General features: G+C 45.1%; 1 protein-coding gene across 3 annotated transcripts in view; it reads right to left on the bottom strand.

Moving 5' to 3' along the window:
- Nucleotides 1-5401: 5401 nt before the first annotated feature.
- The window catches only part of AP2B1 (adaptor related protein complex 2 beta 1 subunit), a 94790-nt gene continuing 81806 nt past the window's right edge, over nucleotides 5402-18385 (bottom strand). For all 3 annotated transcript variants that reach the window (XM_006756412.2, XM_006756411.2, XM_015559251.1), the window contains 2 exons: nucleotides 12282-12436; nucleotides 5402-7762 (listed from right to left, as the gene is read on the bottom strand). In XM_006756412.2, coding sequence (XP_006756475.1) covers nucleotides 7688-7762; nucleotides 12282-12436 — 230 coding nt within the window. In that variant the 3' untranslated portion in view covers nucleotides 5402-7687. The remainder of the gene's footprint in view (nucleotides 7763-12281; nucleotides 12437-18385) is intronic.

Genomic DNA, 18385 nt, shown 5'->3' on the forward strand with positions numbered 1-18385 from the left:
CTGGGTCCCTGAGCCTGACACATTCATTGGGACGACCCTGGACGAATTTTTTCATCCTCAGACCCAACCTTCACCCACCCCGCCTCTGCTTGCGGTATTGTTAGCTGTAACCTGGAGGGTGGGAGGAAGGGACCAGGGAGGCCCTCATGCGTTTGCTTCACTCCAGCCCAGGCACAGAGCTGAGAGCACAGAGCTCAGAGCACAGCTGCTCTGCTCCCAGCGAATGACCTCTGCAACCCTCAGAACAGCTGCTCCCTCTCCTCTCCGGACCGGGAAACACCAGACCTTGAGGGCAGAACCACCCACGTATTTATTCTAAAACAGCCGTTGTCAGCGTCATTATCAGTAGCTAACATTTATGAGCACCTACTATGTGCCAGACAACGTGCTCCGAGCTTTGGCTGTATTCCCAAATGTCCTGTTTTACAGATGAGCTAGCCGAGGCGGAGAGAGGTTAAGTTGTCTCACAGAAGGGCAAAAAGTGGAATATAAAGATTGGGAGTCCCGAGCTGGGCAGCCGCTGATGAGCCGGGAATGGGGCTCGCAGTCCAGCGGGGGGACCAGCAGCAGCCACGCTGAGCTGTGCGCTGCGCCAAGGCAAGGTTCTGAGGGAAGGCAGAGGGAGTGGGCCAACTAGTTAGAGGAGTCCTGGAGGCCACTTTCAGGGAAGGAGCCTTCAAAGAAATGGACTTGGGGTGGGGATGTTGTGGAAGAGGAGGCCTGGGCGTCAGTCCAGGACCAGACCTGCACTCGGGGCAGGAATCACGGTGAGTGACAGGGAGCCCGGTTGGCTGAGGTGAGGTAACAAAGGCCTTGATTGCCAGGTAGGAGTTTGGACATAGCCCTGTGCTGGATGGGACGGCATTAAAGGTTTTTGTTTTTGTTAATTCTCACCCAAGTATATTTTTTCCATTGATTTTTTTTTTTTTTTTTTGAGAGAGTGAAAGGGAGAGGAGACACACACACAGAGACATTGATGTGAGACAGACACATTGATTGGCTGCCTCCCGAACCCGTCCTGACCAAGATTGGGGATCAAGCCTGCAACTGAGGTACATGCCCTTGACTGGAATCCAACCTGGGACCCTTCAGTCCATGGGCTGACGCTCTAACCACTGAACACCGGCTAGGGCCATTAAAGGGTTTTGAAGCAGGGTAGCAACCTGGTCACAGTTGTATTTTAAATGCCTGCAGAGCTGAGAGACGGAGAGGGGGAGCTCTGAAATACCTGTCTTTGCCTCTGGGACTCAGCGTCACCCACGACCACTTTCTACTACTTGTGGCCATGGTTTCTTCACAGAACCTAGTTCTCCTCACTGGGCTCTACATTTTGGACACCTTCCCAATTGTTCCCTCTTCTCTTCTGTCCAGAGAGCACAGTGCTTATGAGCCTCAGAATCAGACAGGTCTGGATTTAGATCCTGGCCTTACCACTTGTTATGGGACTGAAGGCAAGCACCTTGAACTCTCAGAGCTCCAGCTACCTTATTTGTAAAATGGGAGATGTGACCCCCAAGGCAAAAAATGGGCTGCGTTGTGTAAAGTCCTTAACACAGCACCTGGCATGTAGAAGTTTCATGTGGCCTTTTCCTTTCTCTTTTAGAGACACAGCCACTCATAGAGGAACTTGACCACCACCTTGAGGAAGTCCCTATTTATTCTGGGAGGGCTCCCAAGGGGTTAGGGTGGGGGTATGGGGAGGAAGGTCATGGCAGCAGCTAAAAGCAACTACAAGGCCCAGAAGGATGGTGAGCCGCTTTGGGGGGCTGGGGGGGTCGGGAAGCAGATTTACTGGGCCCCTGAGATCACAATGGTTACCTAGTGCCTAACTTGATTGAAACTTCCAGGGCACTATCTATCCCCGCAGTGTAACTGAAAAGCTTTAATTCTTACTCTCCCGAAGGCCCTAAGCTTTATGCCTACTCCCCGGGCCATAACCCTCCATTCTGGTTCTATCTCAGACCAAGTGGACTAGAAATAAGAAAGTGCAATGCTCACAACTCATACCTTGGGATGTTTTCTCCAAAGCTTCTCGTTAACTGTGGTCAGCAAACTGTGGCTCTCGAGCTGCAGTTTGCCGACCACTGTACTAGGAGAACACACAGCTACAGGTTAATTATGGAGCCTCACACTGGCCTCCAGTGGTAGGTCATTTAAAGCATTTTACACACACACACACACACACACACACACACACACACACACACACAGTATTAACATAAAATGCAAAATTTGCCTGAACATAAGATTCAGTTGTCATTTTAGTTTGCTGAGGGTTACTTTGAGCTAAGAATGTATATCCAGGGGCCTATTCACTATCAGTAGGATTAGCGTGGTGAGAGTTTTTCTTTAAAATGTTTTTTTTTAAAAAAATTGATTTTAGAGAAAGGATAGAGAGAAACATTGATTGGCTGCCTCCTGCACACCCCCTTCTGGGGATCGAGCCTACAACCCGGGCATGTGCCCTGAGAGGGAATCAGTAATCGATCTAGTGACCTCTTGGTTCAAGGGTTGACACTCAACTATTGAGCACATCTGCCAGGCCTGGTGAGAGCTTGAGAGGCACTGTCCTCGGTTCTGTCTGACCTTAAGCCTCATGTGGCTCTGGTTCAGCTGAGGACACCAGACAGCTGAGGTGCAAGCTCAGGCTCTAAGGGAGCAGGTGTGTGTGTGTCCACCCGCAGCATCTGAGGCCCAGACACCGAGTGGGACCGAAAAGGCAAAGACCCAAACCCGCCTACTCTGCCTTGTCCATCACAGCCGAGGACCCTACACTAGCTTCCAGAGGCTCTTCAGCCATATATCCTGGAACCTCTGACCATAAGTGGAGAGTGAATGAAACAAGGGAGGAAAAGCCAGAGGCTAGACTTGAACATCATCCCCCATCACCTGCGTAGTAGGGGTGAGGGTGAGTGGAGTTGTCTCAGTCCTAGGGCGTTGGGACCCACGTCTGCCTGGGTCTCGTGAGCCTCTGAATCAGCTTTGCCCTTGCTGGCAGCATTAAGGATGGTGGGGCAAAAGCTAATTGAGAAGCTGAGATGGCAAGGTTGGAGTGAACTTGGAAACATCAAGAAACATCCTGGTTACTAACAACATATCTGGGGGCTGGTTGGGTTTCTAGGATTAGTGTTCAGGAGGTAGAAATGGGTAACAACGGGGGAGGTGTGATCTTCCCCAAGTGCCACACCAGGTATTAAAATAAACAGGCTCTTGGTCCTGGAGCTGAGGGCGGCAGAGAATAGAAATCTGGGTTCCAGCACCATCAGAAAAAGAATCAATGCATGAGGTGGGAGTAGGACGGCTCAAACCTGGGAGTCCTCAGCTGTTCTCTGGCCTCAGAAACAGCATCCCTAGCTCTCAGCATTTTGTAGTTGCCACTTAGTGGGCAGGGAAGGATCGTAACATATCACTATCTTGGGGGCTTAGCAAGATTGGCCGTTGGCCTGGTGGCTCAGTGCAGAGGGAGGACGGGGCCTACAAGGGGGACGCTGTAGTGCAGTGGTAAGGACACGGAGCTGGAAGATGTGACTCTACTGCATCTCATGAAAAATGAACATAATGCTCAATTCAGGGGATGGTCAGGCATCATGAGCATAGAAGTGCTTTTACCGTTTTCAACTGCCACAAACACTGAGCATCACTAGAAGAGGAAGCAGACCAACAGCGTGAGTCTCTCTGGCCCCGAGAGCATGGGGACTTCCGTAAAATGCAGTTTCCCCCGGCCCCCACCCCAGCCTGGCAGACCTATGAAAGCTCAGGTGATGTAGAAATGTGCACCCAAGAGTTTAGAGCCTCTGCCCTAAGGATTCTCTGGGCCCCCGCTGACATGCTTAGCTGGTGCACCCAATTAGATCTCAGTAAGGCCCATCCATTTCATCTTTGACCTGAACCTCACAAAGACCACCCTGACCCCACTCCTCCCTTATTACATTTCTGTAATAATAAATGTTATTCTTATTACCATCGGGGCTAACTGCTGCCCAGCAATACAGAGTCAGCCAAAAAGCTCCCAGCTGCCAAAGGAAGTTCGCTCATGGTGCTTGGATCCAAGTAATAAAAGCAGTTTATTCTGAGCACCTAAGTGCCAAGCACTGACTGTGCTCACCTACAGGAACTGGATTGGTGGGGAGGTTCAGGGACTAGTCCAAGGGCATTTCAGTGTTGAATCCCTCTGCCTCTTTCCTCCACTCCAGACTGTGGGGGATTTCAGAGCCTGGGGTGGGGCCTCTATCTGGGTACCACCTGGGTCACATGCCCCCAGTAACACATGCAGGTGACCTGAACTCCTTGGGAAGTTTGCTTTCCAGCAGCATTAATTCTATTCCCTTGGGGACACGCAGTCCGATCCAGGTCTGAAAGCCTTTTATAAATGGAGGGATTAGTGAAATGTCCTGAGTAATAGGAAACTGATGAGCTGTGCTGTGCTCCTTCTGCCCATGGGACCATCTGCCTACAGCCCAGCAAGGGAGCTGCCAGGGAAGACAGATTGGCTCCTTCTGATCACTCCCTGCTTGAGGCGAGATGCCCGTAGTGGTGATGGTGGTATGGGCTTGGTTCACAGGAGCCCCTGGGATTTCTCCTCAGGCCAATCTTGATTTGTCTAGCTAAATCCCCGGAGGCAGCCAAAGAAAAGTTCTAATAGTGTGGTTATCAGCACCCATTCCTCCCCTGGCCAGCTGTGTTTTGTCCTAGAGTATCAGTTCTGAGAACAAAGTACATACACCAAATACTTCATTTTGTGTAAATGAAGAGTTTATTGAGGAAGACACAAGGTCAAGCTTCCCCCAACCCCCACCCTCCCCGAGAACAGATCCCAACAACAAGAGAATGATAAGCATTCTTAGGGTGACACCCCTCCCCCCTCCCCATTTCTCTCAAGTTCCAAGCTTCACAACACAGACACACTGAACAGGCTCGGGCAGGACAGACACTCAGGGAATCTCTGACCAGCAAGAGTTCTGGCTGTGTGTGTGCTCCCCTTGCCCTTTGTATGACACCAGCTGACGTGACAAAGACATACTGAGGCAGAGGAGAGGGAAACGCAGGGCAATCTCCATTCCATTTCCCTAATTGGGCCGAGCTTGAAAAGGGCCAAAAGGGAAGCTGCGGTGGAGACAACAGGTTCTGTCTCTTGGGGAGAGTCCTTTTCTGTGGAGCAGAACCCTCCCTAGGTGCTGGGGGAGCTCAAGAGGCAGCCTCCCCAAGGAGCTGAGTTCAGATTGGCTCAGTGACATCAGCTGAGAACAGCAGTTGTTCCGGTCACTGCTGGGGAGGCTGAGAGAAGCCGAGTTTCAGGGGCGGAGGAACATAGCCTGATACAAAATTGTTCTGTCTGCTTACCCTGGCACACTCCTCCTTTTGGAACTACAATTTGCTTTAAGAAGAGAATACAGTATTTGTAGTGTGAACTTTTACTGCTTGTATCCAACAAACTCTATGAATGATTTCCCAACCAGGGAACTTGATCAACCTGTTTTTCCCACCCACACACCACCAACCCATCCACCTCCCATACACAACCCTGTGTTACTTCTCTGTGCCGGAGGGGTGGAAGGCGCAGGAAATAATTCCTTTCCCCACCCCAGCAAGTTTTCTCTTGGAGATTCTCAAGGTTTAAGAAACTGCTTTGGGAGACCTACTCCCCCAAGCTTTGCAAATGGTTTAAATCGGGGTCATTTCAGACATGGCAGGACGGGGGCTGGGGGACAGTTTCTGCACTTGTTTTTTTTTAAATATATTTTTATTGATTTCAGAGAGGAAGGGAGTGGGAGAGATAGAAACATCAATGATGATAGAGAATCACTGATTGGCCGCCTCCTGCACACCCCTCTACTGGGGATCCCGCAGCCGCAACCCTGACCGCAACCCTGACCGGGAATCGAACCATGACCTCCTGGTTCATAGGTCAATGCTCAACCACTGAGCCACACCAGCTGGGCTTTGCTCTTGTTTTCTCTACGTTTCCTCCACTGGGACTCACTTGTAGGTCTGAGTCCAGTATCAGGCCTTTGGACCCTGAAATGTCTCTGATTTAAGTAGGGGCAGCTGAGAAATAGTCTTGGTCGTGGACTCTGAATCCTGAGTGCCAGGCCACACAAGTGCCCACAGATGAAACGGTGTGAACACTGCTAAACAGGCTGGTGTTTTGGGTTGCCTCTTGCATGCACCCCAACCAGGGTCAGAGAACCTGCAACCAAGGCATTCATTGACAAACACACCGGTGTGTTAATAAGCATGGGGATGTCACATCTCCCTATCTTTTGGGAGATGACAAGAACTGCTTAACCCTCTGAGATGATCTCAATTGCCTGGGAGCCTAAAGAACACGAGTCAAGAGCAAAGCAGAGAGCTGTAGGGACCAAGGGAATCTGTGACATCTTCAAGCTTACCCCATCTCTGCACCCACGCTGGGGGCCTCAAGAATTTTGGCTTCAGGAGCCTATGGGAAACATTAGCTACTCCTTCATTCTGGTACCTGGATTTACCTTCAAGTGACTGAAAAGATACTCTGCTGCCACCTGATGCCAATGAATGAAGTGCCCAAACCAGTGTGGAGTATGAGAAAAGCCATAAAGAAGCAGGCACAGAGAAGGAAGGCAAGAAGAAGGCATTGAGGAGAGAAAAACCGAGACACCACTGCAGTGAAAACAACACAGATGGGGATTTAGGGGACCCAGTCCCCCAGCTCTGCTACTGAACAGCTCACAGGCCTCAGGCAATAATACCCCCTTTGCCTTTTACTGTTTCCTTTTTTAGAAAAACAGCATTGGCTAAGTTATTAATTAAAGTCTGTTTCAACTCTAAAACTATGACTTTTGGTTCTGAAATGGACCTGAGAATTAAACCAAATACAGGACAGGGGGTGGGGGAAAGGCATTTTGGTTCCTGTTTCCCATCTCTACTCAAATTCCTTACTAGTGTCATTAATGGGTCAGAGCAGGGGAAAGGAATGTAGTAAGTTCTGATTTCTCTCAGCCTTGGTACCGACAGGCCCTATTCCTACACCTAAAACAGCACTCATGGAAGACCACTATTCCCAACTGCAGAGCAATCAAATGAGAGGATAATACAGGGCAGGGGGAATCACAAAGAAAAGGAGCTTGGAAAGGAAAAAAACGTGAAAATCCAAATGACTAGGGGCCAGGTTGCCAGAGATGAGAAAACCCCTCACAGGGTGGGCAAGTAGCTGTGTCTTCCTCCAGGACTGCAGGGATGACGGCCAGCTGTTTTTACACTTTGTAGCAATGATTACACTGCTCCCTCCATTTCTCTTATGTACAAAAATATAAAACAATAAAGTGCAGCTTACGTTTCAGTGACACTTTTCCTTGCTTTAATATTTTTTGTCTTTTTCTGCTTTTGAAATGAACTCTCAATTACAAAATATCAAACTACGCTAAAAAATGCCAGCCATTGGCCCAGAATGGAGAAGCCCACAAGTAAGGACAGAGAGCAGCAACAGGAGGCAAAGGTGGGAAGTGATTGAAGCAGTGGTTACAAAGTTCACAGAAAGCTAACACTATCCGACGGTGCGGCCTAATTTAGCACAGGTTAGACTAGTCACTACCTTGGTGGGTGGCCTCAGTGTATTTAGGTTCAGCTTCTACACGGCAAAACAATTTCTTCTAGTTAAGAGTTCTTGGCTTGCACCGATCACAGGGTGGCCGGAGGGCACCAGAGCAGTCTATTAGTTTTTCAAAATGCTGTCGTAGACCTGATAGATGTACTGAGAGACTTCAGGAGCTCTACACTTCAGCGACAGCTGTTGGGAGGGAAAGGAGAAGAAAGATTAGCATGGAGATCGGCACTGACTCGAAAGGCAGCCAAGTAGTCAGGTTAAGAAACTCTTTCTGATACAGTGGGAGAGGAGATCTATCACTGAGTAGTCAGAGAGATCCTGTTTGAGGTACTGCCCTATGGGTTTCAGAATTTTAATTTAATCAGTGTCAGGTTATGCTGTGTTTCCACCTACATTTTATGTGGGTCTATGAGGTTAGGAAATATTCCATACTAAAAACATCCAAGTCTCTGACTATAGGGGCACAGCTGCTCCAATGGTTTGCTAAGCATCATCGAGATTATTCCCAAATGAAAAGGGAAGGGCTAAAGCCTTAACTTGCTGGTGGTCATTTCAGCTGTCTGCCTCTGTTTCTCAGTCCAACAGGGATGCTTATCTCAGTACAGGAGGATGTACAATCAAGTAAAATACAAGTATAAGCTAGCCAAGTCCGAGGTACTAGTGTTTTTCTGTATTATATTGAGGAGAGCACACACTGTCATGACGGGAAAATTAATTATCACAAAAAAGACATTTACTCAATAACCAGACAGCAATTCATGCCAACAACTTAATCTTATTTTCTGCCTTTTTTAGAAGGCAAATCAGACACTTCTGATACCATTCTATTTCTCCAGCACCACCTCTTCTAGCCTAACAATTACCAAATAAAAATGAAAATATTAAAAGATTTCACTGAAATTTTCGCTTCATTGGTCAGCAAGTCCGAAATTTAAATCCAGACTCAGACTCAATCGTATTAGATTAGGCAAAATATTAGCACTACAACAGTGGAAGCATGCAAATTGCCTTTAGAACCAGAAAATTTCCTATTTGCTTTTTGAACTGCTAATACCATTGCTCTTATTATGTCTTTGATGATATGTCATTTTGCCTTTTTTTTTTTTTTGTTAATCCTCACCCGAGGATATTTTTCTACTGGTTTTTAGAGTGGAAGAGAGAGGGAAAGACAGAAACATTGATGTGAGAGAAACACGTTGATTGGTTGTCTCTTGCATGCACCCCGAACAGGGTCAGAGAACCTGCAACCAAGGTACATGCTCTTGACCAGAATTGAGCCCGGGACCCTTTGGTCCGCAGGCCAATGCTCTATCCAATGCTAGGGCCATTTTGCCTCTTTATTAACAAGACTAGAGGCCCGACACACAAAATCTGTGCAAGAGTAGGCCTTTGCAGTCCCGGCCCTTGCAACCCCTCCCAGCCCGGAAGGTTGTCTGGAAGGTTGTTGCACTGTTCAGCCGTTCGGTTGATTTGCACAATATGTTTTTTATTATTATAGATATTATTGATTTCAGATAGGATGGGAGAGGGGAAGAGAGACAAGGGGAGAGGGGGAAGGAGAGAGTGAGAGAAACATGAATATGAAATAGAAACATCATGCCCTGGCCAGTTTGGCTCAGTGGATAGAGCGTCGGCCTGCAGACTGAAAGGTCCCAGGTTCGATTCTGGTCAAGGGCATGTATCTTGGTTGCGGGCACATCCCCAAAGGGAGGTGTGTAGGAGGAAGCTGATCGATGTTTCTCTTTCATTGATGTTTCTAACTCTCTATCCCTCTCCCTTTCTCTCTGTAAAAAATCAATAAAATATATTAAAAAAGAAAAGAAAAGAAATAGAAACATCAAAAGGCTGCCTCCCATACATATTCCTACTGGGGATCGAATCTGCAACCTAGGTATGTGTCCTGACCAGGAATTGAACCTGCAAACTTTTGGTTTATGGAATGATGCTCCAACCAACTGAGCCACCTGACTAGGACATTAAAAAAACAAGAACAAAAAGAACCTTTGTAATGAAATACAGTAAGGATTGGGGCGGGGGAATAATTTATCATTCTCTCAGAAGAGTAAGGGACTATCAGTTCTCATGCACTGGTACTGGGCTCAACCAGACAAATTTTTTTCCTCCTAAATTGGTAGCTGAGATCAGATCAATAGTACAATGGGTGTTTAGGGTGATGAGGGGAAGGAAATGGATCCGAAAGATTTTGAAGTCTGGAACACATTTAGGGGAATGGATTAGGCCCGTGTCAGACTGTAAAGAAAAATTTAGATGGTTTTGTGGGCAGTAGGAACCTAGTCACCAGATAGATAGAAGATAGGAAAGGGTACAAGGAAACATTAACAAACTTATTATATACAAATACAGGGGAGGGAGAGAGGTGGTAGTGGGTATAAACTGGCACACCTTGAGGATAGGGTCTCATGGGACTATTTCTTACAACTGCATGTGAATCTACAAAGATCTCAAAATGAAAAATTTAAAAATATATAGGGTAGGAAATGTCCTTCAACAGATGAACAGATAAACTGTTGTATATCTACATAGTGGATTACGACTTCGTCTAAAAAAGAACAACCTAGCCGAAACCGGTTTGGCTCAGTGGATAGAGCGTCGGCCTGCGGACTGAAAGGTCCCAGGTTCGATTCCGGTCAAGGGCATATACCTTGGTTGCGGGCACATCCCTAGTGGGAGATTGCAGGAGGCAGCTGATCGATGTTTCTCGCTCATCGATGTTTCTAACTCTCTATCTCCCTTCCTTCCTCTCTGAGGAATCAATAAAATATATTAAAAAAAAAAAGAACAATCTATTGATACATGCAACAGTTTAGGTGGATATCATGGGTATTATGCTAAGTGAAAAAAAAAAGTCTCAAAATGTTACATGTTATATGAATTTAATGGAGTACTACACATCAGTGGTTTCCAGGGGTTAGGGCAGGCGTGAGAGTCTCAATATAACGAGATAGCAAGAGGGGGTTTTTGTTATGATGGAACAATTCTGGGTTCTGACTGTAGTGGTAGTTATACAAATCTATACATGTGATAAGATTTCATAGTATTGTACACTACACAACAGAGTATTAGAAAGACTCATCTGTGGTCTTGTTAGTATTATTTTATCAATATCATTTCCATTTGAAAATGCACAATGGAAATGTAAGATGTTATCAATGGGGAAGCTGGGTGAAAGACACATGGGAACTCTATGTACCATTTAAAAAACTTTTTGCAATTCAAATTATTTCAAATGAAGAAGTTAAACTTAAAAAAATTTTAAAAAAATTTTTTTTATTGATTTCAGAAAGGGAGGGAGGGGGAGAGATCGAAACATCAATGATGAGAGAGAATCATCAATAGGCTGCCTGCTGTATGCCTCCCACTGGGGATTGAGCCCAAAACCTGGGCATGTGCCCTTGACTGGAATCAAACCCGGGACTGTTCAGTCCGCAGGTCAATGCTCTATCCAATGAGCCAAACCAGCTAGGGCGTTACTAATCATTCTTAACTTTGGTTTCTGAGATAACCATGCTTCTTTGACCCAGCTGAGATGAAAAATAAAAGGATGGACAAAAACACATGAACTGGTGGTGGAGAAGGTGGGTGGGAAGAGAGTACACTTTATGAGGAAAGCCCAAAGTTTCCCAGCTCATAAGTGCTTGGGCAATAATATGACTTGATAGGACTCAGCAGCTCACACACATGCTCACCAAGGGAGGGAACTAGTGGGAAAAACAGCAAGAATTTTCAGTTCTGGATGGTGCTATGACCTTGATGCATACTAGTGAAGGCAGACTTGACTATTAAAAATTAAGGAATGCGATCACAGACTTTTATCAGCTAAATGGCTAAAAGGCTCCCTTAATCTACTAATTAGCTTCTTCAGAGTTATTCAATATTGAGTCTTATTCTCTTCTATCGCTTTCCTGTCCCCTCCTTTAAAACAGCCTACAGAAACCTCAAACATAACAAAAGAATAAAATATGTTTCCCATCCCAAGTTGTTTTTACCTTTACTTTGTAAAATGCAGATGACAAACAACATCCTATTGGGAGATCACATTTGAGAATAGCAAACAAATGCCCAGTGTCTAGGGTATAAATCTTTGTTGTTTAACAAAGGAATGTGCTCCTGTCCTAAAAGCACTGTCAGAATTTAAATTTTAATCCATTGTAGCACTGAAGGAAGTTTTCTAAACTAACGTTCCTTTTAGGCTGCCAAAAACGTGTTTCATTTTGCCTTACCTTTCATAAAAGTATTTCAGGATGAATAATGCTAAAAACAGTCTCAGGTGTTCACAACTCCGATATCATTAGGTCATGAACTCCAAAAGCAGGAAAGAAGGCCTCCTTGAAATGAGCTATGTTAACAATCCTCCTGGCGGCTTGTTATGGGGCCACATGCACAGACAGGCTAGGTATGTATTAATTGAGACTGAAAAAGTTGCCCTGTTTTGTAAGCAACTCTATATATTTTAGGGAAAGTGAGGCACTCTTGCTGCAGAGGCACCATGCCTGTGCTGATAGGGCAGCCACTGTAAAGAGGTCTTCCACAGAGGCAACAGAGGACTTCTTTATTGACTACTTGTTCTGACATACGGGGTCCGAAGCACCTCTTCCAGGTCTTTCCAGGGTGCTAAGAAAAAATGAAAGGGCTCTTACCTCCCTCCTTGATCCCATCTCACCCATTCCGAGAAGGGCCTTACCGTATAATTGGGGTTTCCAGGCTGGATACGTAGCTCAGCCAAGATCCAAATGCCATTAGTGAGCTTCAGAGATTGGTACAGCATGTCCTGCCCTTCCACATTCCTCTTGGCAATAGTATAAACGTTGTTGTTTTGCAACTTGCTGGAAACAGTGTCTAGAAACACAGATTCAAAATATCAAGCAAATGCTTACTAACTCTCTTCTGACATCCTAATGGCCACATGTGCTGAAATCCCAATAAGTACCATTCCATGCGCACATTTCAGAAAGCCCTTCTCCCATAATAGCAAAGGGTGAGGAAGAGGCTCTTGAAGTGCCTATCACATTCCAGGACAGAAAAAAGGACAAGGGGCAACTAAGTATTAGTATAAGAAATACCTGAGGAGATACGGTAGGTCAAAGAGATTGGTATTAACTGGTGCTAGATAGGTAAAAATGGTCTGAAGAGGACAAAGACAGAAATGGGTGTATGAGTGTGCCAGGGTGACTCCTGTGTTGGTATTCGTGTTTGGAACGCTGGTCCCAGAGTCACAAGAGACGCAGACTGACGATCAAATCCACAACCCTAATTCCTAGTCACTACTACTTCACTGTGAGCCCCTCTGGCCTCAACGGCCAGAATCAGAAAACAGCAGAGTTGCAGAAATCCTGCAAGTCAAATTTGTTAACATGGATGTAAGTTTTGTTTTTTTTTTAAAGCAGGCAAATGATCCCTAAAGCTTGTAGGGAATACCATGACTTCAAATTAATAATGAAACAAACTATCTCAATAAAAGACTTTGAGAAATACTGAAACTGAACAAAGATGATTATTACAAGGCCCTGTAACCTCAGCTGCTGTTGCTCGTTACAGAATGGAGGCCCTTAGTTACCAATCCAGGTGACTAAGAATGGGGCCTTCCTTGTGACCACAGCATCAAAGAGACATGACATTTTAGAATTAAAGGTCATTTCTCTCTTCTTGGTTTCTTACTGCTAATATGAAAGCTGCTGCAGCATCAAAGAGAAACTTTAATAGAAATTATGAACATTGCTTCTTGGTTGACAGTTTATTATGTTCATTTCTGATGAGAATTTAATTTACTCATGCCAACTTCAGGAACTAACTTCTTTCCGTATAAAAATCTATCATATTCTATTGTGCTCTCTAGGAAAAGATTGCCATGACGGACAGTCTTTATGCTCTCCTAGACAGGAAGCTCTTGAGCACAGGGATCCTGAAGTTTTTCATCACTGTGCTTCCCACAGTACCTGGGACGCAATGGATACCTGCCATCAATACCTGTGAATAGGCCTCTGACTCAGGTGTTGGTGATGCTGATCTGTATATAGCATCATAGTCACTAAAAAATCATCTTGCCCTGACATCTTTCTCCCACAGTCAAACCAGTGAAAGCTCAGGGGAGGAGGCACTAAAGTCCATTCATTAAACATTTTCATTAAACCCAGTTATTACTTAACTTTTCCCCTTTTAATTCCAAAGGTTTTCACTAGCACCAAGCAGAGTAGTTAAGAACTGGCTCTCTTTGAGGAGCCAGAATGTGTATCTTAGGTTAGTTACTAGTTATACGCAATACTGTTGGAGGAGGAGGCCTCAATATGCTTTTTTACTCACCTCTGAGGGACCAGGCAATTCTTATTGTCACCTTGGTTCTCACATTGAAGGAGTCCTGCAACCTAGACTGGGTACTAGGCAATGTCACCAGCTGGAGTGTGGCTAATACCTTTTGACGGGGCTGTCTTTAAAACATGGGGGCTTGCTTTTAGGTGTAAAGCCATTCCTAACTTTCAAGGCTCTTGCCCATTTCCAAGGAAGTGGAAAGCACACTCGGTAGGATCCTTTATTGAAAAGCCACCTTGCATGCACCCCGAACAAGGTGCATAGGTACAAATATGTTCTAGACCATGTATACAATGAGGCCCAGATTCCTAAAGACATTTCATGATTTACCGCCTCTGTAAGAGATGATAGGCTAAGAAGCAGAAGCAGAAGCATACAAATACACATACACACTCACCCCTTCTAGAATTAGAAAACATGGCCATCAGCCAGGCAGAGTAAGCAAGTTGAATGGATGTAACTCTAATACACTTGGAAGCATTCTGGCCAGGAACTGGCTCTGCTCCTCCTGAATGGCTGTGGCATTATTTCTATCGAAATACTGAATGGAGGGCGTGTTCAATAACTTAAGAATATGTATGAGTCAATTTTTATGAATCTTAGATACTAGGTTTGAGCTTGAGGATGCATAGATGGCAGGATAATCAGACTCTACTAAATATACCTATTAAAAATGGCAATGAAAGCCAGTATGATAAGGCTTCCCAGCCAGACTGGGATAGACTTCCTGACAAGGTATCAGGTATTTTTCACACACCCGAACTCTTGGGAAACAAGATGGAATCTTACAGTTTTGAAACTTTGAGAATAAGAAGTAATGTTAAGACACTGAGTTGTGCTCCAAAGAGTAAAAAAAAGATGGTCAAATATAATTATAGAGCTGACCCTTGAACAACACAGGCTTGAAATGCCTGGTCCACTTAGAAGTGGGTTTTTCAATTGACCCAAGCAGTTCAAATCCGAGTGTTCACGGGTCAAGTGGTGGTTGGAAATTGTGTATGTGGAGGGCTGACTTAAGTTATCTGTAAGCTTTTGACTGCATGGTGGTCAGCGTCCCTAACTCTTGCACTGTGCAAGGGTCAACTGTATTTGCTTCAAGATGTGATTTCTTCTGGTTCATTTGTCTTCCTCAAATTTGGCTCTTTGGGTCTGGGGCCTAAAATCTTAGAAGGAATAGATGTGGTCTCTCTTCCTTCATCTTCCTACTTTAGCTAAGTCACCTCTTCCAGCAGCAGTAAGAGTAAAAAGACAGTGCTTGGAGAGTGGGAAGAGGAGAATTTGCATTTGGCACCCACCTGTGGTATTCATTAGCAAGTTCAAAACCACTATTACTGCTGAAAATAACATTTTTTTTACCATTTGAGCAACCAAACTATATTTAAGTACTGGCTGGCAAAACATTTCCATTTATGAGATGTTACAGAGGATGGAGAGAACCACACCAAAATAAAGAAACAGAGCTCACCCTGGCCTAGCTCTCCTGCCAAAAAAAATGTCCCCCATGACAGTGCCTAACTAGTGACAAAATGGGTTTACAGTTGTGAGTACATGTAACACAGTTTATTCTTGTATTATTTATTAACTCAAGGCCTGGGGCACAAGTTCGTGCATGGGAGGGGTCCCTCGGCCTGGCCCAGCGATATAAGCTTATGGAGGGGGGGAGATGGTTGGCCAGGGGGAGGGACCCCGGGAGGTTGGCCAGCTGGCCTCCCCCCAATCAGGGCCTATGGGGGTGGGAGCTGGCAGGGGGGAGGGGCCGCGGGAAGCCAGCCAGTGTGTATGTGTGGGGGAGGGGCCATGGGAGGTTGGCTGTGGGAGCGCACTGACCACGGTGCAGCTACTGTGTTGAGCGTCTGCCCCCTGGTGGTCAGTGTGTGTCACAGCGACTGGTGGACTGGTCGTTCCAATCATAACAGTCGCTTAAGGCTTTTTTATATATAGATTATTGTATTATTTTCCATATGAACAATTGTAAAACTACTTTTGCCTACCCTTGTATATACAACATGCCTCTGAGCTTTTCAGAGCATAATAAACATTTAAAAAAAAAGGTATGTAGACTGCTTGCCAGAAAGATTCCTTTCTAGATATGGCTAGAGATGCAACTATTTATTTACTTAAGACAGTGGTCCCAGACATATACCAACCCTAAATGCAACTATAATGGTAACTACAAAACAGATTCATACAGATCTTGACACCAGTAGAGATGACTAGTACTAGAAAGCAGGGAGACCCATAAGTTAGTGCCTTTCTGATCTAGTACTTTCTAGTATTTATACAACTAGTGGCACCACAAGCACCCCTATCACATATGCCTTTCTATTAAGATCTGATAAATTATTAAGGCTTGGGAAGAGAGTTTCTTCTTTAGAAAGAAATGGAGGAGCAAAAGTAAAAGCTCAATGCTAGGTTGGTAAGTCCTTTAAGCTTGTAACTTCCCATAGCCCTCAGACTGTTACTGCCATCTGTCAAATGTCTACTCTGGCACAGAAAGCTATTTAAAGTGTTGGTGCTATTGTGATTAGGGCAGATCAGCTGGAAAGGATGGTATTTTTAGCTCTCAGCTAGACCTAGGGTGTTGAATCAGAAGGCACTAAACCTGGAAACATTCATGTTAATAGAGCTTCAAGAATGGAAGGAAGTGCAAAGGCCAGGGCACTCCAGACCTTGGGGTGGAAGCAGATGGAAAGCGAGAAAGGATTAGCTTCTTGAAAGACTAGCAGTGGTTTAGTGTGGGAAAACGATGGCTTGGGCTCCTGGAGAACACAGAGAGGCTGTTCTCCTTCTACTCCATGTGCTGTGCCACCATAGAGCTGTGTAACGCCGGAAAACCCATTCGCTGGCATTTGGAGCACCCAAGGCCAGGAGAAACTGGCATGGAGCCATGGCAGAACTGATCAGAACGGAATTGCTCCGAGAAACTGGTCCAGGCTACATCAGAAGACACAGCCCCACTGGAAGAAAGGCCAGACACTTCTTTGGCAAGATCAAGAATGTACATCAAGGTACAAGAGTGCTCACGATTCCAATCTGGAAGCAGGGAGATCTTTTCTATTATTTTGGCAGGCCAGACTAAGTTATCCAAACTTCCTCCCCTCCCGTTTAAAGCATATTCCTTTCACACTGGATGTCAGAAACCAAATCTTTCCAATTAGTCTGGCCTTTCTCTGTGTCTTATAGGCCAATGTTTCCCAGATCGTGTTCAAGGAACTCTTGTGTTCCAAAAAATGTTAACGTTCTGTAATTTTAAATGCCAGTCAACAATGATCTAAATAGGTGTTCTCAGTGTAGGACTCCTCAGCTTTTAGTGTGCTAATGTGCAATAGCAACTTCTAAGACAGGAACATCGTGCACTGCATTTTTCAACTTTAATTGACCATAGGACCACCCCCCCGCCACCTTTAAAAGAACAAATGTTTTCAGGAGCATAACATACAAAATGTTGCCAAAGGACCAACTACCACAAGGGTAACTATAACGAAGGGCTTGGTCTTTTCCAAGCTGGGTACAGAGGCTGCTTCTCTTAACAGGATCCATGCTGGCTCTTAGCATTAGCAGCCAGCGTGGACCTGACAAGCTTCCTGAAGCACCTGACGTCCTCCTGAAGAACAGCTTGTTGTACTGTGGAAAGTTGCCCAACCTCCTACACTCATCAAATGAGTTTTGTGGTGAACCTCACAGAGAGTGACAGGAAACACTGTCATCTACCTAGAACATGGCACAAAAAGCAGCTCAATTTGAGTATGGTTTGTGTGTGTGTGTGTGTGTGTGTGTGTGCGCGCGCGCGCGTGTACTAGTTACAGCAAAAACTCTGGTTTTGTTGCATAAAGACATAACCAGTCATGGTGAGAAACCTAGACCAAGAATATATTAGAAAGAAGGCAGATATGGTATACCTGAAGAAAATCAATTAACTAGTTATTACAATAAAAATTATAGAAGACTTATCTCCTCAAACACCTCTCCAAGGGCTCTGGAGAAACCTTGTCAGAAAAGATCTGTCTGAACAGAGCATGAATACATCATAGAGCCCAAAAAACTAAAATTAAAAAGAAAATTTTGGAGCGAGAAGACAGTTTTTTCCTCTCTGTACCTGCCATACTGCCTCCTTCAGTACTATGCTCTAGCTATAAGAGGATGACAGCATAGTATCTACATCAAAACATCCCAGGTTTTTAAAGAGAAGTTTACTTATGAGAACCGGCAACATATGGGGAATGAAATGAGGGGTAAATGAAGAAAAAGGAGGTATGGACCAAACACCAAGGCTAACTTTTATTTAAACTTAACTTGTATTAACTTAAAAAGAGACTGGACAAAGGCAGGACTCTGAAGAGCTTAGTGCTCCTTCCACTCTTGAGGAACACTTCAGTGAATCAAAGTCCCAGGGACTGATAGCTGCTATTGTTTCTCCTCTTGTGTTACCTCTATTATGGTAATATGGTAATAAAAATAACTACAAAATGGTCTGGGGTTTTT

Source organism: Myotis davidii, unplaced genomic scaffold, assembly GCF_000327345.1.
Source record: "Myotis davidii unplaced genomic scaffold, ASM32734v1 scaffold574, whole genome shotgun sequence".
NCBI lineage: Eukaryota > Metazoa > Chordata > Mammalia > Chiroptera > Vespertilionidae > Myotis > Myotis davidii.